We start from the raw sequence: 26,060 nt of genomic DNA, 5'->3' as shown, positions 1-26,060 counted from the left end.
CAGCGTGTTGGGAATTCCTGTGCAGATGGCACCGACTTCTAGAGCAGAAATTCCCAACTCCCTGCGGCAAAGCTCCATCTTCCCCAATCTGCCACAGCCTGCTGCCATTGAGAACAGAATCAAAAGAGCAAAAAAATTAACAACAACAAAAAATGCATTTAAGAAACATGCAAGGGACTTCTGCTTTCCAATGCAGGAGGTATGGGTTTCATCCCTGGTTGAGGAGGTAAGAGCCCACGGGCCTCTTGGCCAAAAAGCCAGAAGCATAAAACCGAAACAGTATTGTAACAAAGTCATTAAAGGCTTTAAAAGATGGCCCACATTTTAAAAAAATGTTAAAAAGAAACATGTAAAAGGTAAGTGCCTAATGTTGCTTTTTTTTTTTTAAACCCCTGGGCTCAGCCGACATACAACAACGATTGATTTTTATTTATTCTTTTTAAATTTCTAAATGCATACAGTAAAGAGTCTGCCTGCAATGCAGGAGATGTATCCTGCTCTTTGTGACCCCATGGACTGTAGCTCACCAGGGTTCTCTGTCCATGGGGATTCTCCAGGCAAGAATACTGGAGTGGGTTGATATTCCTTTCTCCAGGGGATCTTCCGGACCCAGGCATCGAACCGGGGTCTCCGGGAGAATCCCCATGGACCGAGGAAGCCTGGGGGGCTACAGTCCACGGGGTCGCAAAGAGCAGGACACGACTGAGCGACTAACACTTCGACTTTCCAAATGCATCCTCACCTTCCCAGTGTGTCTTCCGGGGAGGGGCCACCCACGATTCGCAGGATGGTGACCGTGCTGAGTAACTGATCCTGGACTACGCCCGCCCCTTACGCACGCTCCCTTTGTTATTTTCTTGTTTTAGGGAAAGCATTGGAAACGCGCCCTCCCTTGTTCTCATGGGCCGGGTGACTTGGCACACACAGCTTCCTCTGTCTGTACTCAAGAGTGTCCTAACATGTCCCTTCCGAGTGAACGCTGATGGACTGTAGCGCGTGCGGTGCATTGAAAGCTCACCTCGCTTCTTTGTCTTCCTCCAGTGGAGTTTCTGTATTGCGACCTGGCGTCCATGAGGTCTATCCGGGAGTTCGTCCAGACATTCAAAATGAAGAAGCTGCCCCTCCACGTCCTGGTGAATAACGGTGAGTGATGCAAGGCTGTACTTCGCGTCTGCACCTCTGACTCTTCCCTGAAATAGCTTCATCAGCACCGTTTTTATAGAGCCCATATATAATGTGTTCACATATGATGTTTATTTCACTCCTTCAGACTCCTTTTACTCTGTGTAACAGACTCTAGGTCTGTCCACATCCCTACAGTGAGTCCGTTTCATCCCTTTTCGTGACTGAGTGGCATGCCTCCAGTTCTTCACTCTGAGTAAGAGGCTCATGATCTAGAGGGTGGAATGGTATGTGGTGGGGGGAGGCTCAGGAGGGCTGTATGTATAATTATGGCTGGTTCGTGGTGTTTACAGAAAAAAAGCAACATCGTAAACTAATTTTCCTGCAAGTAAACCATAGATGTTTTTGCCAACAGAGGTCCGTCTAGTCGAAGCTATGGTTTTTCCAGTAGTCACGTATGGATGTGAGAGTTGGACTATAAAGAAAGCTGAGCTCAGGAGAATGGATGCTTTTGACCTGTGGTGTTGGAGAAGACTATTGAGAGTCCCTTGGACTGCAAGGAGATCCAACCAGTTAATCTTAAAGGAAATCAGTCCTGAATATTCACTGGAAGGACTGATGCTGAAGCTGAAGCTGCAATCCTTTGGCCACCTGATGGGAAGAACGGACTCATTGGAAAAGACCCTGATGCTGGGAAAGATTGAAGGTGGGAAGAGAAGGGGACGACAGAGGCTGAGATGGTTGGATGGCATCGCCGACTCAATGGACACGAGTTTGAGCAGGCTCTAGGGGTTGGTGATGGACAGGGAGGCCTGCTGTGGTGAAGTCCATGGGGTCGAAAAGAATCAGGGATGACTGAGCAACTGAACTGAACCGAAGTGAAACAATAAATTGAAAAAATAATGGTGAGGTCTGGTGAACTCCAGAGGCTAATTCAGGCACAGACAGGAGCTCTGGAAGTCCTTGGCGAAAGAGGGGTTACCATGGAAATAGAGTTTCAGTTCATTGATGAAGCTGGGTTCCACTGACGTGTTTGGGCACCACTATCAGGATAGTCAATTTTAGGGTGTTGCTTTAAAATGATGTGAAGCGTGCTCAGTGCTTTCCTGGTGGCTCAGACGGTAAAGAATCTGCATTCCATGCAGGAGACGTGGGTTCGGTCCCTGGGTCGGGAAGATCCCCTGGAGAAGGAAATGGCAACCCACTCCAGCGTTCTCGCCTGGAGAATCCCACAGACAGTCATGTCTGACTCTCTGCGACCCTGTGGACTGCAGCACGCCAGGCTCCCCTGTCTTCCTCTACCTTCCTTCCTTTCTCCCCTAGGATCGTGGTGATGGAGTATGACCCTTTTAATGTGTTCCTGGATTCTGTCCACTACAATTTTGTGGAGGAATTTTGCATTGCGGTTCATCAATGACACTGGACTCTCATTTTCTTTTTCTGTGAAGTCTTTGTCCGGTTTTGGTATCAGAGTGAGGGTGGCCTCGTAGAATGAGTTTGGAAGGGTTCCCTCTTTCCCTTTTAAATATAGCAGTATGTGCATGTCCACCCCAAACTTCCTAACTATCCTTTCCCCACATCCTTCCCCCCAGTAACCATACGTTTTTTCTCTAAGCCCATGTGTGTGTGTGTGTGTGTGTGTGTGTGTGTGTGTGTGTGTGTTAGCTGGTCAGTCGTGTCTGACTCTTTGTGACCCCATGGACTGCAGCCCACCAGGCTCCTCTGTCCAGGGAATTCTCCAGGCAAGAGTACTGAAGTGGGTTGCCATTTCCTTCTCTATGCCTGTGAGTCTGTTTCTGTTTCATGACTAAGTTCAATTGCACGGTTTCTTTCTAGACTGTGCATATAAGTGATATCGTATGATGTTTCTCCTCCTCTGTCTGACTAACTTCACCCGGTGTGGCAATCTGGAGGTTCATGCTTGCTGCTACCAATGGCATTCTTACATCCTTTTTTCATGGCCGAGTAATACTCCATTGCAATACGTACCACGTGTCATTTATCTGTTTCTCTGTCGATGGACACTCAGGTCCAACCACAACTCGAAAGGGGACGATACTGGGAATATTCTGAGTCAGCAGCTGCAAACCCACTTCCTGATTCCACGAGTTCTCAGACCAAGGCCCTGTCCATGGTACTGATGGTGTTCAGAAGAGCCTGCCGAATTTACCAAAGCTGTGTGCCCGGGACCCTTCTCTGGGATAGTAACTCCTCCTCTCAAGGTGATTGGCTCAAAGGAGTTGGATTCAGACTCCCCAGGTGCTCTAGTGGTTAACAATCCCCCCCGCCACCCCCAACCCAGTGCTGAGCACACAGGTTTGATCCCTGGTCTGGGAAAAGTTTTGCATGCCCTGGAGCAACTAAGCGTGTGTGCTCCCAGTACTGAAGCGCTTACACCCTCGAGCCTGTGATGCGCAATGATACCCCTGAGCACTGCAGCTAGAGAGGAACCCCCGCTCACTGTAGCTAGAGAAAGCCAAGCAGCGGCAAAAACCCTGTGCAGCGAAAAATAAATAAATGAAATTAAAACAGGGCGGGGGGTGGGGTCTTGGATTCATAGGACCAACTCCTGTTAAAACCATCCCAGGCATCAGCTCTCATGGAGAACACCCCCCTAGCTGCATCCCACAGGAAAGCTGTCTGAGGATCATGGCTAGCTAGAGGTCCTCGCTAGCTTTGCATTTTTAAAATTTATGTATTTGTCTGTATCACCATTGTCGATGGAGATCACTTTTCCAGTCTTTCTCGAGTTTGCTACAGTGTTGCTTCTGCAGTATCCGTCAGAGGAGAGTTCCATGTTCTAAAGAAAGCAGTTATGTTCTGTAGCTGTAAACTATGTCCATGAAGGTGGTGGAGTGAAAGTCGCTCAGTCATGTCCAACTCTTTGTGACCCCCATGGACATACCCTGCTGGGTATGTGACCCCCCCATACAGTCCGTGGAATTCTCCAGGCCAGAATACTCGAGTGGGAAACCTTTCCCTTCTCCAGGGGAATCTTCCCGACCCAGGGATTGAACCCTGGTCTCTGGCATTGCAGGCAGATTTTTTACCAGCTGAGCTACCAGGGAAGCCCAAGAATACTGCAGTGGGTAGCCTTTCCCTTCTCCAGGGGAATCTTTCCAACCCAGGGATCGAACCCAGGTCTCCTGCATTGCAGGCGGATTCTTTACCAGCTGAGCCACCAGGAAGCCCACTGGAGTGGGTAGCCTTTCCCTTCTCCAGGGGAATCTTTCCAACCCAGGGATCAAACCCAGGTCTCCTGCATTGCAGGCGGATTCTTTACCAGCTGAGCCACCAGGGAAGCCCACACTGACAGGAAAGTCCCTAAAATTTATGATTAAAGAGAGCAATCAGGATTTTGCAGGTGTTTGGCATTCCAGTCAGGGAATATTTGTGCATGGGTTAGCATGGCACAAATGGGACGAGACCGCCTCTCTCCGCCGGTGGGGGAACTCGTGATCACGGCTGGGGCTTCGTCCACCCCGAGAATGATTAATAGTGGATGTCCTGCAGAGCCGGCTGATATTGATCATTTATTCCCATCCAAATTTGATGTTTCCCATTCCCGTGCCAGAACTTGGACAGGTTTGTGTTCACAGCTCAGAATTTATGGTTTGTCCTTGCAGGAATACTTCCCATCACTCTCCTAGATGAATCTCCCAACATCAAGGATTACTAAAAAGTGTCTGTTCCCCGCGCCAAATAAATGTGTCAGTGGTAGCCCTGAGAAAGAACAAAGATGGCTTGTCTGGCCAGATACACGTTAACACAGTTTTCACTGTAGATCTTCATTAGTTGAGGGACGCATGGCATAAATCAGCTCGCGGACCAAGGACCGTTAGCGCTGGCCTTCCGGGCAGTGGCCATGGGGGCCTTGGTGTCCAGAGCACTCAGGAAAGCGGGGACTGGGGTCTGATTCTTGGGCAGCAGGTGCCCAAGTGTTGTCATTGTTCGTGTCCGACTCTGTGTGACCCCATGGACTGCAGCATGTAAGGCTTCCCTGTCCTTCACCACCTCCCAGAGCTTGCTCAAACTCCACTGAGTCGGTGACGCCATCCAGCCATCTCATCCTCTGTCGTCCCCTGCTCCTCCCGCCTTCAATCTTTCCCAGTGGCAGGGTCTTTTCCAATGAGTCGGCTCCTCTCATCAGGTGGCCAAAGGACGGGAGCTTCAGCATCAGTCCTTCCAGTGAATACTCAGGACTGATTTCTTTCAGGATGGACCGGTTGGATCTTTCAGCTCTGGTAGTCATCATTCTGTTCTCTCCGTCTGTGAGTTTGTTTTTTAAATAGGTGTATTTGCACCGCGTTCTTAGATTCCGTGTGTAACTGATAACACATGATACTTGTCTTCCTCTGTCTGACTTACTTCACTTAACACGATAATCTCCAGCTCCGTCCGTGTTGCTCCAAAAGGCATCATGCCATTCTTTTTCATGGCTGAGTAATATTCCATTGTATATACGTACCAGCCTTCTTTACCCATTTTCCTGCAGCGTTTAGGTTGCACCCACGTCTCGGCTCTTGCACATTTTACAATGCAAAAGCCGTTCAGAGAGCTGGGTGTTTCCGATCCCGCCGACCCAAGGCGTCCTGGGTGTACATACATCAGAGGCTGGGAGGTGCTTCCAGCCAAGAATAGCTGCTTGTTGGAGAAGCATGTCGGCCCTGCTCTTGGGGCATGGGGCAGGCACGGTGGGTCTTCCCTCTGTGCTGACCGGCAGATGATGTTATGGGGAGCACGGTGGACGCAGTGAGCTGTGGACCCGTCCACACGGCACTCTGGTTAATGATTTCCCCATTGACTTACGGTAGATTCTGGACACCGTCGTTTGCTCTTTGAATGTCTACATTTTCCCTGGTCTGTGGTGAGACCGTGTGTCCACTACCCCCCAACCCTGGGGCCACTCAGCCCCCCACCCCGGGGTCACTCAGCCCCCACCCCCTGGGTCCTGCTCGCATGATGAGGATCTGGGGTCAAAGTCACCCCAACCCTGGTCCTGAGTCGAATCACATGCTTTCTCTCCATTTATAGCGTTTGTGTGTGTGTGTGTGTGTGTGTGTGTGTGTGTGTGTGTGTGTCTGTGTGTGTCTGTGTCTGTGTGTGTGTCTGTGTGAAGTCGCTCAGTCATGTCCGACCCTGTGTGACCCCACGGACTGCAGCCCGCCAGGCTCCTCTGTCCATGGGAATCTCCAGGCAAGGATACTGGAGTGGGCTGCCATTTCCTTCTCCAGGGGATCTTCCTGACCCAGGGATCAAACCCGCGTCTTTTCTGTCTCCTGCATCGGCAGGCGGGTTCCTTACTACTGAACTGAACCACCTGGAAAGCCAGACAGCAGCTCACTTAATCACGGGTTTAGTCATGAGTGGGGACCCTGGGAGTTCTAGGCCCAGCATCCAGGGCGCTGCCATCCGCACCTGGCTCCCCCAGTGGATGAATCCCCAGATGATCTGACGCGTCTGGAACGTGGTGGGGCGTGAGGCTGTAGACACGCCAGCGATGCCTGGGCCACTGCTGTAAAAATATATTTCCGCTCACAATGCTCTTGCCCAGGGCTTGCTCAGATGACCCTTGAATATTTCCCAGGTCACCTTGAACTCCCCCTGTGCCTGGAGCCTCCTCGCGGTCGACTGGAGTCAGAGAGTTGCCGCTTGAATCTGTCAGCAGAGCTTGTGTGTGGAGACCATCCGAGCTGGCACACCCCTCGGGCTGCACGGGAGCTGTCCTCTCCGTGATCGCTGGGAAACACATAATCCGAACGGACTGAGTGTATAGGTCCACCCTTAAGGAGGTGGCTCAGGGGGGTGTCCTTCAGCTCAGATCTCCATGCACCTGACCGCAAGTGCCCCAACCAAAAAAAAATTAAAAGAACACGAAAGAGTCCAGTGGGTCTGTCCAGTGGCGTTAGCTCCAGAGCCCGTCAGCTGGGCCCAGGTCTGGCTGACCACACTCTCCTGGGTGGTTTCTCTGCTGCCAGTGTCCAAGAAATCAAAGACCATTTTCCCCTCACCTTGGTGAACAGGGATGGAACCCAGACGCCTTGCAATGCAACCGTGGACTCCTAACCTTACTGGACCACGATGGAACTCCCCCAAAAGCATCTTGAAGATGTGAGAAGCAGCACCAGCTTTTGTATAACCTGGTGCTCAACTCCGCAGGCTGAGGCCCTGGAGACACCTTCAAATTCAACCCTCAGTTCCTGCTGACCCCCACGTCCCCTTCCAGTGCCCCTGTTCCACGAGATGGCGTGTTTTCCAGTGGATGCTGATACAGTGAAGGGCTTCCCTGGTGGTTCCGTGGTCAAGAATCCAGCTGCCAAGCAGGAGATGCAGGTTCGATCCCTGGGTCGGGAAGATCCCCTGGAGGAGGAAATGGCAAACCCACTCCAGAATTCTTGTCTGGAGAATCCCCTGGACAGAGGAGCTTGGCGGGCTGCAATCCATGGGGTCACAAGGAGTCAGACACGAATGAGTGGCTAAGCACAGCACAGCGGGTTCGTAAATACCTGCTTTCTTGTTAATAATCATCTTTTATGAAGTACAATGCCTGTACAATGTTATATGTTGCAGGTGTACAGGATGAAAGGGAAACGGGTGGTCGCTCAACTGTGTCCGACTCTTTCTGACCCCATGGACTGTAGCCCACCAGGCTCCTCTGTCCATGGGATCCCCCAGGCAAGAATTACTGGGGCGGGTTGCCATTTCCTCCTCCAGGGGAATCTTCCTGACCCAGGGATTGTACCCGGGTGTCCTGCATTGCAGGCCGACTCTTTACCAGCTGAGCCACAATGCAGACGGTAGTGATTCACAATCTGTAAACTTGGAGTCCGTGGACAGTCATTATAAAATGTTGGCTGTGTCCCCTGTACTGTAAAATACATCCGTGTACTTTATTTTAAACTAATGTGAAATGAAGTGAAAGTCGCTCAGGTGTGTCCGACTCTCTGCGACCCCATGGACTATACCGTCCATGAAGTTCTCCCGGCCAGAAGACTGGAGTGGCTAGCCTGTCCCTTCTCCAGGGAGATCTTTGCAACCCAGTGGTTGAACCCAGGTCTCTGGCCTTGCAGGCGGATTCTTTACCAGCTGAGCCACAAGGGAAGCCCAAGAATACTGGAGTGGGTAGCCTGTCCCGTCTCCAGCGGATTTTCCCCACTCAGGAACTAAACTGGGGTCTCCTGCGTTGCAGGCGGATTGTTTACCAGCTGAGCCACCAGGGAAGTTTCGAGTAACACACAGTGGTTTGGACCTCTTCACCCTCTCCCCCATCTTGCCCGCAGCCCTCCCTTCTCTTCTGCTGATCTCACCACCAGTCTGCCCCTCCTACATCCGAGTCTGCTTCTTTGTCGTTATATTCACTAGTCTGTGCTATCTTTACGGCTCCACGTACGAGTGATCTGACGCAGCGTCTTATCTTTCTCTGACTTGTTCCTGGTAGCATAATGCCCTCCAAGTCCATCTGTGTTGCAGCAACTGGGATGAGTTCATCCCTTTTTATGACTGAGTGATATTCCGTTTGACTGAGTAATATTCCACGGGCTGTAAAGAATCCGCCTGCAATGCGGGAGACCTGGGTTCGATCCCTGTGTCGGGAAGATCCCCTGGAGAAGGCAAGGGGCTCCCCACTCCGGTATTCTGGCCTGGAGAATCTCATGGACGGCATAGCCCACGGGGTCGCAGAGATTTGGACACGCCTGAGTGCCTCTCACTCACTTGCTCGATATTCCGCTGGGTCTATGCCCACGCCTTCTTCATCCGTTCATCTGGCGGTAGACACTGAGCTTGCTTCCCTGTCTTGTCTGCAGCGAGCACTGGGGTGCATGTGTCTTCTGAAATGATTTTCTCTGGATATGCGCCCAGGCATACGAATGCTTGATTAGAGATGGAGATTTTAGATGTAACATCTAAGTGATCCTACGTGGTGTTCGTCTTTCTGTTTATAGCGTACTTAGCTTAGTGTGGTCATCTCTGAGTCCATCCATGTTGCTGGTTCATTCTTTTTCATGGCTGAGTAATATTCCATTATATTTGTACATATATGCATATGTATATGTATATGGTCTCCCGCCTTGCAGGCAGATTCTTTACCAGCTGAACCACCAGGGAAGCACATGGAATATTACTCAGTCACATGGAATATCACTCAGTCATAAAAAAGGAATGAGGGAATGCTGCTGGTGCTGCTGCTGAGTCGCTTCAGTCGTGTCCGACCCTGTGCGACCCCAGAGATGGCAGCCCACCAGGCTCCCCCGTCCCTGGGATTCTCCAGGCAAGAACACTGGCGTGGGTTACCATTTCCTTCTCCAATGCCTGAAAGTGAAAAGGGAAAGTGAAGTCACTCAGTCATGTCTGACCCTTCACGACCCCATGGACTGCAGCCCACCAGGCTCCTCCATCCATGGGATCTTCCAGGCAAGAGTACTGGAGTGGGGTGCCATTGCCTTCTCCATGAGGGAACACACACACACACACACACACACACACACACCCCCCACATCTTCCATATCCATTCACTGTCAATGGACACTTAGGTCATTTCCACATCTTGCCTGTTATAATTAATGCTGCTATTAACCTGCTCCAGTATTTGTGGCTGGAAAATCCCATGGACAAAAAGAACCTGGTGGGCTACAGTCCACGGGGCTTCAGAGAATTGGGCATGACTGAGCTAGCGAGCATGCAGACATATTGAAATAACCACAGTCCTTTGCCTGCATTTTGGACTGCTGTCCCTCTGGTCCTCCCGTGGGGCTGCACCCGGAGCTGTTTTCTGAACGTTCCACAAGGGTCTCATGTCCAGAGTGGCTTTCTCCTGTGGTATGAAGTTGTTGTTGTTGTTGTTGAGACACTCAGTCATATCTGACTCTTTGCAACCCCATGGACGCAGTACGCCAGGCCTCCCTGTCCATCACCATCTCCTGAAGCTTATGCAAACTCATGTCCATCGAGCCGGTGATGCCATCCACCCATCTCATGCTCTGTCGTCCCCTTCTCCTCCTGCCTTCAATCTTTCCCAGCATCTGGGTCTTTTCCAATGAGTCTGTCCTTTGCATCAGGTGGCTAAATGATTGGAGCTTCAGCTTCAGCATCAGTCCTTCCCGTGAATATGCAGGGTTGATTTCCTTTAGGACTGATTGGTTTGATCTCTTTGCAGTCCGAGGGACTCTCAAGAATCTTCTCCAGGCATGGCGCCTGGCCTCCGCTGGGCTGGTTGACGAGATCCCCATGTGTGGTCGCTGGGCCAGAACAGAGATCTTAGGAGTGCCAGCTTTCTCTCGGGAGGCCAGCTCTGCCCCGAGAGACAGAATTCTGAAAACTGGGGTCTTTTCTGAGCATGCCCTCAGACGCTCTACGACCTTGTCACCACTGCCAACTTCACTCATGACGGCAGAGTTCAGGAGGCCACCGCAACTCAGGAAATGAGCTGTAGAATCTGTCTCCCGAGGGAATGCGTGTTCAGACAGTGAGCAGGCTGGCTACCCCTCTGCCTGGAGCCCTGTGTCCTTTCCCGACCGGCCTCACGTGAGCCGCGTGCCCCCGGAATGTACGAGTCTGTCATACGCTGAGTACCCTCCCTGCTGCGGGCACGCACGCAGCTTATTGAACGCAGCTTCATCCCGTCCACCTTCAACATCAAGGGAACTTACTGCAGGGAACTGTCCGCATTGTCTCCAAAATGCCTCTTGACCACCTCTGCCTGGATTCTTCCAGACAGCTTCTGAAGGGCATCCCCGACACACTCCTCCGAAACGTTTTTTATCATGCGCCTTACTTTTCATCACATATAAAACAGACACCCAGTGAGAGTTTGGTGTGTTCTTAAAAATTTTTTTTTGTTGGGCTATAATTGATTTTCCACTGTTGTGTTTCTTTCTGCCGTACAATGAAGTGAACCAGCCGTGTGCTGAGTTCAGTCGCTCAGTGCCGGGGTCCAGCCCCGGTGGATCCAGGGTGATTCGAAGGTGGGGACGGAGTCGGCGTCTTTGGAAAAATACATATTCAATCACAGATATAGAGAGATTAGAAATGGATAGTGTAGTAGGAAGATTAGTGGAGAAAAGGAGGCTGAATACCTTGGATTACGTGGAATAGCATCCATGTTCCAGATGGGAATTCAGCCAGAAAAACGGGAGCAAGAAAGAAGCGACACGGGGGAATCAGTCTTTCCGGAAACTGATCCCATTTCTTTATTTGGGGGTTTGCTTATATACCTCTTGTTACACATAGGGATGAATACAGAGTCACGCGGGGGTCAGCAGTCCTGACCTTTATCAAAATCAGGTGCTTCACATAAATGTATAAAAAAGGTACATCATCTTCTGGCCATGAGTGAGACCTGCTGACATTTTATGATCCTTTCTTTCTGATAACCAAAAAACTTATTTCTTCCAAGGGTGTTTTTTCTTCAACCAGACACCACCCTCCAAATAAAGTTACATTCCTATAGGGTGAGGGTGTAGTGAGTTACAATCAAGAAAGGAATTTATTTAATCCAAGGTTAACATGATTAGTCTTAAAGGTTAATACTTATTTCTCCTATATGCTTAAAGGTTAATACTTATTTCTCCTATATGCTAGTTATATTCATTATAAGGGCAGGGAATATGGAGATTTAGCAGCAAACATCAGCCCAACAAATGAAAATCCTTTCACCAATGCTCCCCTTAAGATCTATTTAGTCTTAAGATATGATAAAGTTACATTTTCACATAGCAAGGACACAGTGATTTATAACAAAGTACAGTGATCTATTACAAAAGAGAAAATCCATTAACTCGAAAAGTCTAGTATTGCTAACATCAAAAACTACTATATTTCCTTTTCTATATTCCAAATACATTGATTAATATATTCCCAGGTGCCTAAGGATATGGAGGCCTGGCGGCAATCATTGACTCAACAAGAAGAAAAAGCCCTATGCTAATTAAGACTCTCAAAATACTCCAAAACTCTCTGTGCTGTTTATGGTTGAGAGGTAGTAAACAGTCATGTGCCTAGTGGCAGGAGTATGGATAATCCTGTCACACAAGCTAGTCTGTCAGCAGAGAGGTTTGACCTGAGACATCCTTGTCCCACCCAGAGCAGGGAATTAGCAGCAATTATTGACACAACAAATGAAGAACCCTTCACCAATATAATTCCTAACCAACCCACTATACTAATAATTTCCAACTCCCGAAGAGAATTTGCCTTTAGTAAGTCTAAAACATCTCGTGCCTCTCAGGTTGGGAGGCTGTAAACAATCACATGTGGCCAGATGAACCTATACAGGCGGGCTAGATCACCTTCAGAGGAGTCCATAAGCTGAAACACTCTTGTCACACCCAGGAATTTTTATTGCCTTGGAGCTGCGCGTTTACTCCTTCTCCGAGAGAAACGGTTATGGGGGAGAGCCCCCCGTAAAGTCAGAGGTGTAGGTGAGAGCATAAAACAGACTCTGGTTTTGGGGTTAGGTGCTCGGGAACAGGGGGTTTCCTGAGGCTTGATCACGCCTTTGCGTATGCCAAGCCTCGTTCCTCATGACCTTTGCCATGGGCGGAGTTCCTCACGCTGGCCCCCGGCAGCTCAGTCGTGTCTGACTCTTTGCGACCCCATGGACTGCAGCCCGCCAGGCTCCTCTGTCCATGGGATGCTCCAGGCAAGGATACTGGAGTACGTAGCCTTTCCGTTCTCCAGGCGCAGGGATGGAACCCAGGTCTCCTGCATTGCAGGCAGATTCCTTATCATCTGAGACACCAAGGAAGCCCAAGGATACTGGAGTGGGTTGCCATGCTCTTCTCCAAAGGCATCTTCCTGACCCAGGGATGGAGCCCAGGTCTCCTGCATTGCAGGCAGATTCTTTACCAGCTGAGCCAGCAGGGAAACCCAGATGGGCTAGAAGTATAGATACATCGCCTCCCTCTTGAGCCTCCCTCCCAGCCCCCATCCACCCGTCTAGGTCATCACAGAGCCCCGAGCTGAGCTCCCTGGGCTATACAGAGCTAGCTGTCTGCTTCACGCACGGTTGTGTATATATCAGTCCTGTATGTCGGTCCTTTTCTATTCATCCCACCTTCTCCTTCCCCCAGCGTCCCCCAAACTGTTCTCTGCGTCTGCGTCTCTGTTACTGCCCTGAAATTAGGTTCCTCTGAATCGATTTTGTAGATTCCGCATATACGCATGAATACTTGTTTTCCTGACTTACTGCGCTTTGTATGACAGACTCTAGGTCCGTCCACATCAGTGCATCTGACAGTTTCATTCCTTTTCGTGGCTGAGTAACATTCCACGGTGGGCTTCCCAGCTGGCTCGCCGGGTTATGAATCTGCCTTTGATGGAGGTTCGATCCCTCGAAAGATCCCCTGGAGGAGGGCGTGGGAACCCACTCCAGTATTCTTGCCTGGAGAATCCCGTGGACAGAGGAGCCTGGTGGGGCTACAGTCCATGGGGTTGCAAAGAGTTGGACACGTTGAACACACACCCATTAAATATTCCGTTGTATATATATTACTTTTTATTGACTACTGTTTAATACAGGGCAACATTTTAGAACATCTTTGAGCTTAGCATCATATAATAACAGCAAACTCAGTTGATATGTTAAAACTGTAGCAAAGTTTCTCATTTCAGAACCACATACCTTTAGACAGCTGACCACCGTGCAGAAAATGTCTCTAGTTGAGGAAACCTGTTTTGTTTACGTAGAGGTCTTGGGGAGAAAGATGATCAGTGGGTGTAGTCTTAAAATAATGGACGTTTGTTCTAGGTCTGTAATTTGCTTGTGTGAACTTTGCCAAGCCCCTTGACTTTTTCTTTTTTTTAATATTTAAAAGGCATTTTATTTTACGGGGCTTCTCAGGGCTGCCCTTGTGGCTCAGCTGGTAAAGAATCCGCCTGCAACGCAGGAGACCTGGGTTCGATCCCTGGGTTGGGAAGGTCCCCTGGAGATGGGAAAGGCTACCTACTCCAGTCTTCTGGCCTGGAGAATCCCACAGACTGTATAGTCCGTGGGGTCGTAAAGTCAGAGACGACTGATCGGCAGTCACTTTCACTTCTCACCTTCAGGTGGTAAAGACTCTGCCTTCCAATGCAGGAGACGCAGGTTCAATCCCTTGGTTGGAAAGATTCCCCCAGAAAAGGGAATGGCAACCCACTCATGTACTCTTGCCTGGAGAAATCCCATGGACAGAGGAGTCTGGTGGGCTGCAGTGAAATAGTCAGAGATGACTGACTTAGCACAGCTTAAAGCACATTTTGTTTTAAATATAGCTGTGTGTATATGTCAGCCCCAAACTCCCAATCTATTGGGTTGGCCAAAACATTCTTTTGAGATTTTCTGGAAGATCTTACAGGAAAGCTAAACAATCTCTTTGGAAACCCAGTATTTTGTTCATCAGATTTTAGGTGCTGTATGAGTGGTCCCCAAACTGTTTGGCACCAGGGACAAACTTCACAGAAGCCAATTTTCCACAGACTGAAGGTAGAGGGGGGTGGTGATGGTTTCGGGAAGATTCAAGCGCAATTGCATCGATTCTGCACTTTATTGCTGTTGTTCAGAGGCTGTGTTGTATCTGACACTTGTGAGCCCATGGACTGCAGCACGCCAGGCCTCCCTGTCCATCACCAACTCCCGGAGCTTGCTCAAACTCATGTCCATGGAGTCACTGATTCCATCCAACCATCTCATCCTCTGTCGTCCCCTTCTCCTCCTGCCCTGAATCTTTCCCAGCATCAGGGTCTTTTCCAATGAGTCAGCTCTTTGCATCAGGCGGCCACAGTATTGGAGCTTCAGCTTCAACTTCAGTTCTTCCAATGAATATTTAGGACTGATTTCCTTTAGGATGGACTGGTTGCATCTCCTAGCAGTCCAAGGGACTCCCAAGAGTCTTCTGCAACACCACAGTTCAAAAACATCAATTCTTTGACACTCAGCTTTCTTTAAGGTCCAACTCTCACATCCATACATGACTACTGGAAAAACCATAGCTTTGACTAGACGGACCTCTGTCTGCAAAGCGATGCCTCTGCTTTCCAAAACGCTGTCTAGGTTGGCCATAACTTTCCTTCCGAGGAGCAAGCATCTTTTAGTTTCGTGGCTGAACTCACCATCCTTGGTGATTTTGGAGCCCAAGGAAATACCGTATGTCACTGTTTCCACCTGTCCCCCATCTATTTGCTGTGGACAGAGCTGGACACTGAGGTGGGCAGGGGTGCTGGGAGTTAGGACCAGAGATACTGTCCTGGAGTTTAGGGGCTTCTCCGTCGTCTACGGGATGGTGTAGAGTCTCATCTCTTCCCACCCCACCCACCTACTCGTTTCTGACTCTCCTGAGCGCCCCCTTTGTCCCTAGCCGGCGTGATGATGGTGCCCCAGAGGACCACGGACGACGGCTTTGAGGAGCACTTCGGCGTCAACTATCTGGGGCACTTCCTGCTGACCAACCTCCTCCTGGACACCCTGCAGGAGTCGGGCGCCCCTGGCCGCAGTGCCCGGGTGGTGACCGTGTCCTCGGCCACGCACTACGTGGGGGAGCTGAACCTGGACGACCTCCAGAGCAGGTGAGTCAGGGAGGCAAGGTGACCTGTCAACGCGATGCTCTGCACAGGGCGCTTGTCCCAGGCGACGTCGCTTCCCACCTCCTGGTCTGCAGCTTAGCCTCTCTCGTGGCCAAAAAAAAAAGCAAAAAACTGCGGCCACCAACACAGGCAGACCTGGGAGGGGCTGTGGGTTTTGGTTCCAGACCGCAGTGATAAAGGACGTATCGCGTGAAAGCGAGCTGCACAAATTGGTTTTTCTTTCTACTGCATCTGAAAGCGATGCTTACTCTAGCCTGTAATTTCTTAGATGTGCAATAAATAGCATTGTGTCTAAAATAACAGGGTACAGACCTTCATTTAAAAAAAAAATCCTTTATTGCTGAAGAATGCTAACTGTCCTCTGAGCCTTGAGTGTTCAGTTCAGTCGCTCAGTCGTGTCCGACTCTTTGCGACCCCATGGAGTGCAGCACGCCAGGCCTCCCTGTCCATCACCAACTCCCGGAGCTTGCTCAAACTCATGTCCGTGGAGTCCGTGATGCCGTCCAACCATCTCATCTCAGCGACTTGTAATCTTTTTGTGAGAGTTCTTGTGCGGTCAGTACTTGTCTAGTTGTCTATGTTATGCATAGTATCAATCGGGCATATATGTATCAAAATCCTGCATATGTATCAATCGCCGTCTCTCAATTCCTCCCACCCGACATTCCCCTTTGGCGTCCATATGCTTGTTCTCTACATCCGTGTGTCTGTGTCTGTTATGCAAATAAGAGCGTCTATACCATTTCTCTCCCTGGAGAAGGGAATGACAACCCGCTCAAGTATTCTTGCCTGGAGAATCCCACGGACGGGGGAGCCTGGCGGGCTGCAGTCCGTGCGCTCGCAAAAAGTCAGACACGACTTATCAACTGAAAACCTACCGTTTCTCCACGCTTCGCCTAAGTGTTAATAAACGATATTTGCTTTTCTCTTTCTGACTTCACTCTGCATGAATGTCGCAACCTTTTTGCAGTGGTCACATCAAAGGTCACTCATCACAGCTCAACAGAACAAATATGATCACCATGCAAAGACTTGAAAGAGTGTGAGAAAGCAGGCCTTTGATTTAGAGTAGGCTGGAAATATGTCGCTGAAGAGATCATAAGATGAATCTCCTGACTACCGAAACTTTCTCTATTACTTGTTTCCATCTTGTGTGCACCTGGCTGATAACCGAGCAACTCACAGCTGTTCAATGTCATGTCAGAACTGCAGAGCACCGTTTACAACCGGCCCTTCACTTCGAGTCAGGACTACGGCACTCTGAAATAAAGATTCTGTCAGATTCAAAATGTAAAAGAAGGATACAGGGAGAATGACGGAAACGTGACAGAGAGACGTGAGGTGAACAGACGCTGTTTTGAAACTCGGTGCCAGGAGGTTTCCTCCACACGGAGCTCGCCCAGACCTTCAGTGTGCACAAAAGCGCAATATCGCTGACGCGCAGCAAGAGGAGATCTGCCCGGATCAGGAACCGTTTGCTGTTTTGCGGTCACACCTGTGTGTTTATATTTACGCTTTGAGGCAAATCCTAGTATATTCTTCAACACGTGAGAAAACCCGTGAAGCATGGTTACAATTTAGTCTATGAGGCGTAGCTGACGTACAGTGTTGTAATTTCCGCCTTGGAGCCAAGCGACTTCCCCATACACGTCTATCCATTCTCTTCTTTTTTATTCTTTTCCATGATGGTTTATTGGGGTTTCCCTGATAGCTCAGTTGGGAAAGAATCAGCCTGCAATGCAGGAGACCCCGGTTCAGTTCCTGGGTCAGGAAGATCCCCTGGAGAAGGGCTAGGCTACCCATTCCAGTATTCTTGGGTTTCCCTGATAGCTCAGTTGGGAAAGAATCTGCCTGCAATGCAGGAGACCCCGGTTCAGTTCCTGGGTCAGAAAGATTCCCCTGGAGAAGGGCTAGGCTACCCATTCCAGTATTCTTGGGTTTCCCTGATGGCTCGGCTGGTAAGAATCTGCCTGCAATGCAGGAGACCCCGGTTTGGTTCCTGGGTCTGGGAAGATCCTCTGGAGCAGGGAAAGGCTTCTACAAACATGTATTATATGTTATTATATATAATCATATATGTTATACATTAAATATACGGAGCTTCCCTGGTGGCTCAGATGGTAAAGAATCTGCCTGCGATATGAGAGACCAGGCTTGATCCCTGGGTTGGGAAGATCCTCTGGAGGAGGGAAATGGCAACCCAACCAGTATCATATCGTTATATATTATATATATTAATTTTTATGTACAATAATACTTATATAAGTATATAGCTAGTATATATCTAATCTTAACATATTTATATTTACTATATTATGTAATAACATGTAAATGTACTATTGTATAATGTTGCATATAGTATACAATATATTAAATATATAATTGTTAAATAAATATATAACTTTTAAACTTGCACAGTTAAACTTATTTAACTTAAATAATTGTGTTAATATTTATATAATTGTATATATAAGCATAATTATACTTGCATAGTCACATATATTATCATATTCATATCATTATTTGCACGTGTGTTAGTTGCTCAGGACTCTTTGTGACCTCATGGACCGTAGACCACCAGGCTCCTCCACCTGTGGGATTCTCCAGGCAAGAGTACTGGAGTGGGTTGCCATTTCCATATTAATATATAGTGTATAAATTTAAAGGTTGTATTGTATTTATTGTCTAATACTGGGTATATTCCTCGTGCTTTAAAACATATCCTTGTCCCTTATATAATTTTTTTACTTTCTGGACACACCCTGCGACATGCAGGGATATTAATTCCCTGACTAGGGATCAAACTCACATCTGTTACGCTGGAAGGTAAAGTCTTAAGGACTGGAACACCAGCTAAGTCGTGTCCAACTCTCTGTGACCCCAAGGACTGTAGCCCGCCAGGCTCCTCTGTCCATGGGATTCTCCAGGCAAGAACACTGGAGTGGGTTGCCATTTGCTTCTCCGGGGGAGCTTCTGGACCCAGGGGACCGAACCCAGGTCTCCTGCATCACAGGGAGATTCTTTACCACTGAGCCAGGGGGAAGCCCTTTGGACAGTATCTATTTTTTCTCTGATGAGAACTTGAAAAACTTTTTTTTTAATTTTTTTTTTTTAGTGCAAATATATGATCTACTCCATTACTGGTGTCTTGCTAACAATGGATGCCCTTCCTCACTGTGTCCACTTAGCGCCTGGTCTCGGGGGTCCCAGTATCCTTACTGTGGTGGGCTTAGATTGGCTCTGAGTTCAGTGCCAGACCCAGACCAAATACAACACTCAGCCTTGTAAACACCACTACTGCTTGCATCAAATGTGGAAGTCAAGGTCCAGTTTCTTCTTCTCAACCGAAAAAACCACGCTGCTGCAATTTACGAGAAGATTTACCATCTCTAAGTAACGCTTTCCTAGGTTGCTCATCAAGAACCAATCCTTTAGAGAGTTATCGAGTCTTTGATTCAGTACACAGATTTGCGTATATTGTGTCTAAAATACCATCCTTCCCCTTTCCTTCTCTTGCCTTTAAGATAGAGAAAGTGACAGGGATCTGAACATGCCAACTCAAAATGTGCCACTTGGATACACAGATTATTTTGAGCTGAAGGCCATTGCAAAGCAACAGATGCAGAAAGATGCCATCCTGGAACTTCCCTTATCTAACTAAAAACAGACACTTCTGAGGAACGAGGACTTCCCGAGTGTTCGGAATCCCCCAGACCTGTGAAATTAGAAGTGAAATTAACAAGTGTTTCTCTTGTTAATCTGACATGTGTTGCTTTAATCTGCATGCCTGCATCACCGAACATAAAAGTATAGAAGAAACTTTTTTTTTGCCTTTCCAACAAAAAGGCTATCACAGTAATATCTCTACTTCTGTTTTAGACTGACCTTCCAATATTTATGAGGCAGTTATATTAATAAGTTACTGTTTATTGAAAACAAAGGTATATTTATGGTTTCAGCTCTACTTTTTGAGGCCGTGTGTTACAAAGGGCACTTACTAAAAGTCTCCTGTTTCGAAGCAAGTCGCGTAGACATTTTATGAATGTCTTCTGCCGGTGCTTTAGTTTGTAAAGGGAATTTGGGAAACTGGTTCTGAGGAACCTATTTGCAGGGCAGGAATACAGACGCTGATGTAGAAACAGGCATGCGGACATGGGGTCTGGCTGGGGGAGCGGAGGGTGGGAGGAACTGAGAGAGGAGCAGTTTGGCTGTTAACATTGTAATCATCTCTTCATTGTTTTCAATACCAACTGTGTCTCTTGTCCCTCGGGGCTTTACTTAGAAACTCTAATGGGAATCCTGTTCTCTGGTGTCTCAGCTCTGATTCTTTTCCATTTCCAGCGTGGATGTGTATCTTTCAAACCACCAGGGAGCCACTCCTGAAATTACCTGGACTCTTGTTTTTCTTTTTTTATCCTTTAGAGACAAGTATTGACTTTTTGCGTCGTCTCTTCTCCGTGCTATAGTAGAGGACCATAATTCTTCTTTTCACAAAGATTTAGCATATTTTTTTTCTCACTGGAGTGTGATTGGCTTATAATGTTGTGTGAGTTTCTGCTGTACAAGGCATGAAGCAGCTATATGCGTACATATAATCCCTTCCCTCCCGAGCTTCCTCTGCATCCCCCATCCCAGCCCCTGAGGTCATCGCAGGCCACACCGCCGGGCTCCCTGTGCCACTCAGCAGCTTCCCACTAGCTGGCTCTGTTGCGCGTGGCGCCGTATAGATGGAAGCGCTCCTCTCTCAGTTCCTCCCGCCCTCTGCTGCCCCCGCCAGACCCCGTGTCCGCATGCCTGTTTCTACATCCGCATCTGTGTTCCTGCCCTGCAAATGGGTTCCTCAGAACCAGTTTTCCAAATCCCCTGCTGCTGCTGCTGCTGCTGCTAAGTCGCTTAAGTCGTGTCCGACTCTGTGTGACCCCATAGACGGCAGCCCACCAGGCTCCCCCGTCCCTGGGACTTTCCAGGCAAGAACACTGCAGTGGGTTGCCATTTCCTTCTCCAATGCATGAAAGTGGAAAGTGAAAGGGAAGTCGCTCAGTCGTGTCCGACTCTTCGCGACCCCACAAACTGGAGCCCACCAGGCTCCTCCGTCCATGGGATTTTCCAGGCAAGAGTACTGGAGTGGGCTGCCATCGCCTTCTCCGTCCAAATTCCCTATACATGCGTTAATATACACTAACTGTCTTTCCCTTTCTGACTCACTGCAATCATCTGTATGACAGATGATTCTCCGGGTCCATCCACATCACGACAAACAACCCGATTTCTTCCCTTCTTTATGGCTTAGTAATATTCCATGCACATATCACCACATTCTCTTTATCCATTCACCTGTTGACAGACATCTAGGTTGCTTCCAGGTCCTGGTTACCCTGAATAGTTCTGCAGTGAACACTGTTCATTTTTCTAAAGAACCTCCATACTCGTCTCCGTAGAGGTAAGCCATAATTCTGTCATGCGTCAATTTTCCTTTAAGGAACCTGCACGTTTCCGGTGTCTTCTTTCTTAACTTCACGACTGCTCTTCCGTCCCAAACGTCCGTGTTAATTCAGGAGCAGACGGATGTATGTCTTGCTGACATGGTCCAAAGCCAACGGGAAAGTTGAGCCTTTATCTCCCCGTACTTAATAACCCCCTCATTCCTGGAGCTTTCTCCTCCCCTGCTGGGCAGAGAGAGGAACAGCTTGCCAGAAACAGGCATCTTGACTATAATTGGGGGGTTGTCACGGATCCCGGGGAGGGAATTGGTGCTTGGAACTCTGCTGTGTTATCATCTCCCTTCCTCCCTCCAACAAAAGATGTGTTTGGAGTTCCTCTGGCAAATGCTCTGCGGAAACTCGTCCTGCGTCACCCTTGGCCGACCTGCCCTTACTCATCGCTGAGACAAAGGACTTGGGGTTTATTCTCCAGCTTAAATTGCTGGGGCCCCTGAAAGAACCTCAGAGTTTGCACGTGGCCTCTTGTGACAAGTGGCTGGCTGTTGGCCGGCAACATAGTGGGGGCCTGCTGACACGGAAGAAAGTTGCTGCCCAGGGAAACGGCAGGAGGTGGGACGGAGTCCCCGAGGGTGTTGATGTGGTTGTCACATTTTGACAGCCGAGAGCCCACGTGTGCAATTTACAAAACAGCTTGAGGTGGTTTTTAAATTTTTTTTTTTCCAGAAAGCCTCACTAGGCAATGACGCTTACGTGGCTTCATTTCTCAGCCTTATCATTGCTTCTCCTCTTTTCTACGTTTAAATATTTCCCTTTCCGTTTTGTCATTTTTTTTCCCTCTTATGTGTTTTTCCTTGGTCACGTTTCCTGACTTTGCTTTTCTGAATCATTGAGTCCATTTAGTTCATTTAATGCAATTTTCAATTCCTGTTTAGTAAGAGCCTTTGTGCATAAGAGGCATTGAATTCCAGCGAGTGCTGTTTTTTTTCTTTTTTTTTTTTCTTTTGCTTCTCATGTCAGGATGGATTTCTTTCTTTTGAATCTCTGTCTGCATTAAATTCCCACAAGGGTGAATTCCGTGGATGGATTTTCTCCGAATGTTAGAGTCACCACGGGGGCTGAAAATGTAAACTAACATAGACTCTGGGGCATGTTGAACCGCAAGAAGAAACACAAGTGGGGCTGCATTCGTATCCACAAAATTACAGAAAAAGAACTGCGGACATGAAGAAAATGACCGATCCCCGATGAACCAGACGTGGAGTATTTTGCCAGGAAGACTTCCTTGGTTTTCTTTATTTTTCAGACTTCTTTTTTTTTTTTTTTTTTCCGTGTGGGCCATTTCAGACTTGGGTTTTTTTTTTTTTTTTTTTTTCGTGTGGGCCATTTCTGAAGTCGATATTGAGTGTGTTACAATGTTGCTTCTGTTCCTTTTTGTGGAGAGTTGAGTTGTCAGGTTTTAATGTCCCTTTCACGATAAGTGCTAGCTGTTCTTTTTAAACACAAATCACTTGGGTTTTTCATTTGCAGATTTATTGTTGATGACAAAGAAAAGAAAAGGATGAAAGCCTCCAAACTGGTCCTTGTTATTTATTCTGTTTAACTTTTATTGGAATGTAATTGCTGTACACCGTCGTCTCTTGTGTGTTGGGTTTTTTTTAGCCGTGAGGCATGTGGGATCTTGTCTCCCTGACCAGGCATGAAACACCCAGCCCCTGCACTGGCAGGTGGATCCTCAGCCACTGGACTGCCCGGAAAGTCCCCGGTAGAGATGTTAACGAGCTCTTCATACTACACAGGCTATGTAGCTATGCATAAAATTACTAGCTAAAAGACTGACGCTGGGAGGGATTGGGGGCAGGAGGAGAAGGGGACGACAGAGGATGAGATGGCTGGATGGCATCACCGACTCGATGGACGTGAGTTTGTGTGAACTCCGGGAGTTGGCGATGGACGGGGAGGCCTGGCGTGCTGCGATTCATGGGGTCGCAAAGAGTCGGATGCGACTGAGCGACTGAACTGGGGTCACAAAGAGTCGGACACGACTGAGCGACTGAACTGAACTGAACTGAAGCCACCACAGTTAGTTTGCCTGGAGTGGTATTTTCTCTGCAGTGAATTCTTTTCTACATTCCAGGAACGCTACTTTCTGGGAAAGGTTGGGTATAAGTGACCAACCATTATGTTTTTATTTATTTATGTGAAGAATTTTTTTTTTTTTGATGGGGACTGTTTTTAAAGTCTTTATGGAATTTCTTATTAATGCCATATTGCTTCTGTGTTACGCTTTGGTATTTCGGCCACAAGGCATGTGGGATTTTAGCTCCCTGACCAGGGATCAAACCCACACCTCTTGCATTGGAAGGTGAAGAGGCCTTCACCACTGGACCGCCAGGAAAAAAGCCCTGTGGTTTTCAGGAAGTGGTGCCCACGTCCAACCTCGTAAAATAGTGCCTGATGGTAGAAAGTCAAAAAGGGAGTGGATGGAGGTGGTCGTTGTGCGCTAGAGGAACACATCTGTCCTGGCGTCTTCCCCAAGTGTCAAACACTCCAAGGAGAAAAGAAAAAGTGATGTGGAGCCTATAGCAAGGTCACAGGTGGGCAGCTCTGCTCCAGAATCACAGGATAAACATCTCCGGAACTGACCAAGCCCCATAGCAGCTGTTGCCACGAGCCTCCGGATCTAAACCAGCCAGTCCCCTGACCCTATATTGGGTGAAATATCCACCCTAGTACCCACCCTGTAGCATCCTAGGAGAGCTCCACAGCGCAGGTAACACATGTGGGCGCCCCTGGTGACTCACTCAGTAAAGAATCCGCCTGCAGTGCAGGAGACCCGGGTTCGATGCCTGGGTTGGGCAAGATCCCCTGGAGGAGGGCACGGCAACCCACTCCAGTCTTCGTGCCTAGAGAATCCCACGGATGGAGGAGCCTGGTGGGGTGCAGCCCACGGGGTTGCAAAGAGTCGGACACGACTGAGTGACTCAGCACAGCCCGCTTGACCTCGGGCACGTCTCTAGGTGCCCTCAACCTGTGCCTGGCGCTGTTGTCCACGGCTGGGCCAGGGCAGCGTTGGCATCCAGACGCCCGGGTCTCACAGCCTCCCCTCTTTGCTCCTGCAGTACCAGCTACTCGGCGCACGCAGCCTACGCCCAGAGCAAGCTGGCCCTGGTGCTGTTCACATACCACCTGCAGGCGCTCCTGAGCGCCCGGGGCATCCCCGTGACCGCCAGCGTGGCCGACCCCGGCGTGGTGGACACCGACCTCTACAGACACGTCTTCTGGGGCACCCGGCTCGTCAAGAAGCTCCTGGGCTGGTGGGTTTTCAAGGTAAAGGCCGCGATGCTCGGGGTGTTGCTCTGGTCTGCGGGCAGATCTGGCTTTAACCTCGTTGACACCGCTGTGTTACTGATTCCAGGCTCCGCATCTTTCTCTGTTCATCTGTTGATGGACATTGAGGTTGCTTTCATGTCTCAGTGATTGTAAAGAGTGCTGCGATGAACCCTGGGGTGTGCGTGTCTTTTCTAATTATCATTTTCTCCAGGTATATGCCCCAGCAGCGGGATCACAGGATCGTATGATAGCTCTGTTTCTAGTTTTTTGCCAACACTCCATACCGTTTTCCATAATGCCTGGGCAAGTATACATTGCCACCAAAACTGCTGTGAAGGTTGAGTTACAGCTATCTTTTCTAAACATGGCTTTCTTCAGATATATTCCTAGCAGTAAGATTGCAGGGTCAGATGGCGGATGTATTGTTCATGTTTTTTTCTTTAAGGAACCTCCATACTGTACTGGTAAAGAATCAGCTGGTAAAGAATCCACCTGGAATGCGGGAGATCCCTGGGTTAGATCCCTGGATCAGGAAGATCCCCTGGCGAAGGGAAAGGCTACCTATTCCAGTATTCCGGCCTGGAGAATTCCATGGACTGTATATTCATGGGGCCGCAAAGAATCAGACACAGCTGAGTGACTTTCGCTTCATTTCCATCTGGCCAGTGTGAGGTGTCCCCTCACTGGAATTTTGATTTGCATTTCTTTAATAACCAGCGACGCTGAGCATCTTTTCAGGTACCCGAGGGCCGTCCATATGTCTTTCTTTGGAGAGATGTCTGTTGGGATCTTCCGTGTGGTCTTCTCTTTAGGATAAATTCTCGAGAAGGAGTTTGTTTAGCTAGAGGATGTGCTCTGTGTGCTAGACGCTCAGTCGTGTCTGACTCTCTGCGACCCCATGGACTGTAGCCCGCCAGGCTCCTCTGTCCGTGGGATTCTCCAGGCAGGAATACTCGAGTGGGCTGCCATGCTCTCGTCCAGGGGATCTTCCCCACCCAGGGATCGAACCCGGGTCTCCTGCATTGCAGGTGGATTGTTTATAGTCTGAGCCACCAGGGCGGCCCCTAGCTAAGGGACACAGACATGGAGTACGTGGACCCCAACCTCCCACAACACGTCTGCTGATGTGCGTGTGGAACGGTGTCCCAGGCCCATATGCAGTGCGTGTAGGTCTCCACGTTTGTCGCTGTGACCAGTCAGGTTGTGTCTTTGCTGCGCAGTCATCTGGCTTCTTGCTTGAATCACATCCCTCCTCGAGCCGTGATCTTTTCCGTGGGAGGTGCTGACTCCCCGAGGGGAGTCGGGTAAATCACCCACCTCCGCAGTCCTGGCAGGTGCGCAGAATTCATTTCGTCCTCTCTGTGGGATCTCGCACATTAGCAACCGCGATGGTCAGAGTTCTGGAGGGGCGGGGTGGACGCCCTCAGTGACCGTGACCGGCGCCGGTTCTCCGCCTCCGGGTTCCCCTCGGTCCGGAATTCCGGGACCACCCACGGAGCTCAGATTCTGGCAGATGCGAACAAGCAGAGGCGACTGTCCCCAGCAAGCAGCCAGCAGCAGCTGTAATCGCATGTCCGTCACCGGGACAGCAAAACCCACCTCTCCTGTATC

At 49.0% G+C, this 26,060-nt stretch overlaps 1 protein-coding gene across 4 annotated transcripts in view; it reads left to right on the top strand.

Moving 5' to 3' along the window:
- Positions 1-26,060, top strand: part of LOC138431368 (polyprenol dehydrogenase) — a 222,766-nt gene that overhangs the window by 101,982 nt on the left and 94,724 nt on the right. For all 4 annotated transcript variants that reach the window (XM_070289533.1, XM_070289534.1, XM_070289535.1 and 1 more), the window contains exons 4-6: positions 1,042-1,143; positions 15,453-15,660; positions 24,239-24,446. In XM_070289533.1, coding sequence (XP_070145634.1) covers positions 1,042-1,143; positions 15,453-15,660; positions 24,239-24,446 — 518 coding nt within the window. The remainder of the gene's footprint in view (positions 1-1,041; positions 1,144-15,452; positions 15,661-24,238; positions 24,447-26,060) is intronic.

Source organism: Ovis canadensis, chromosome Y (genome assembly GCF_042477335.2).
Source record: "Ovis canadensis isolate MfBH-ARS-UI-01 breed Bighorn chromosome Y, ARS-UI_OviCan_v2, whole genome shotgun sequence".
In the NCBI taxonomy this organism is placed as follows: domain Eukaryota; kingdom Metazoa; phylum Chordata; class Mammalia; order Artiodactyla; family Bovidae; genus Ovis; species Ovis canadensis.
This window is presented reverse-complemented; position numbering and strand designations above follow the sequence as displayed.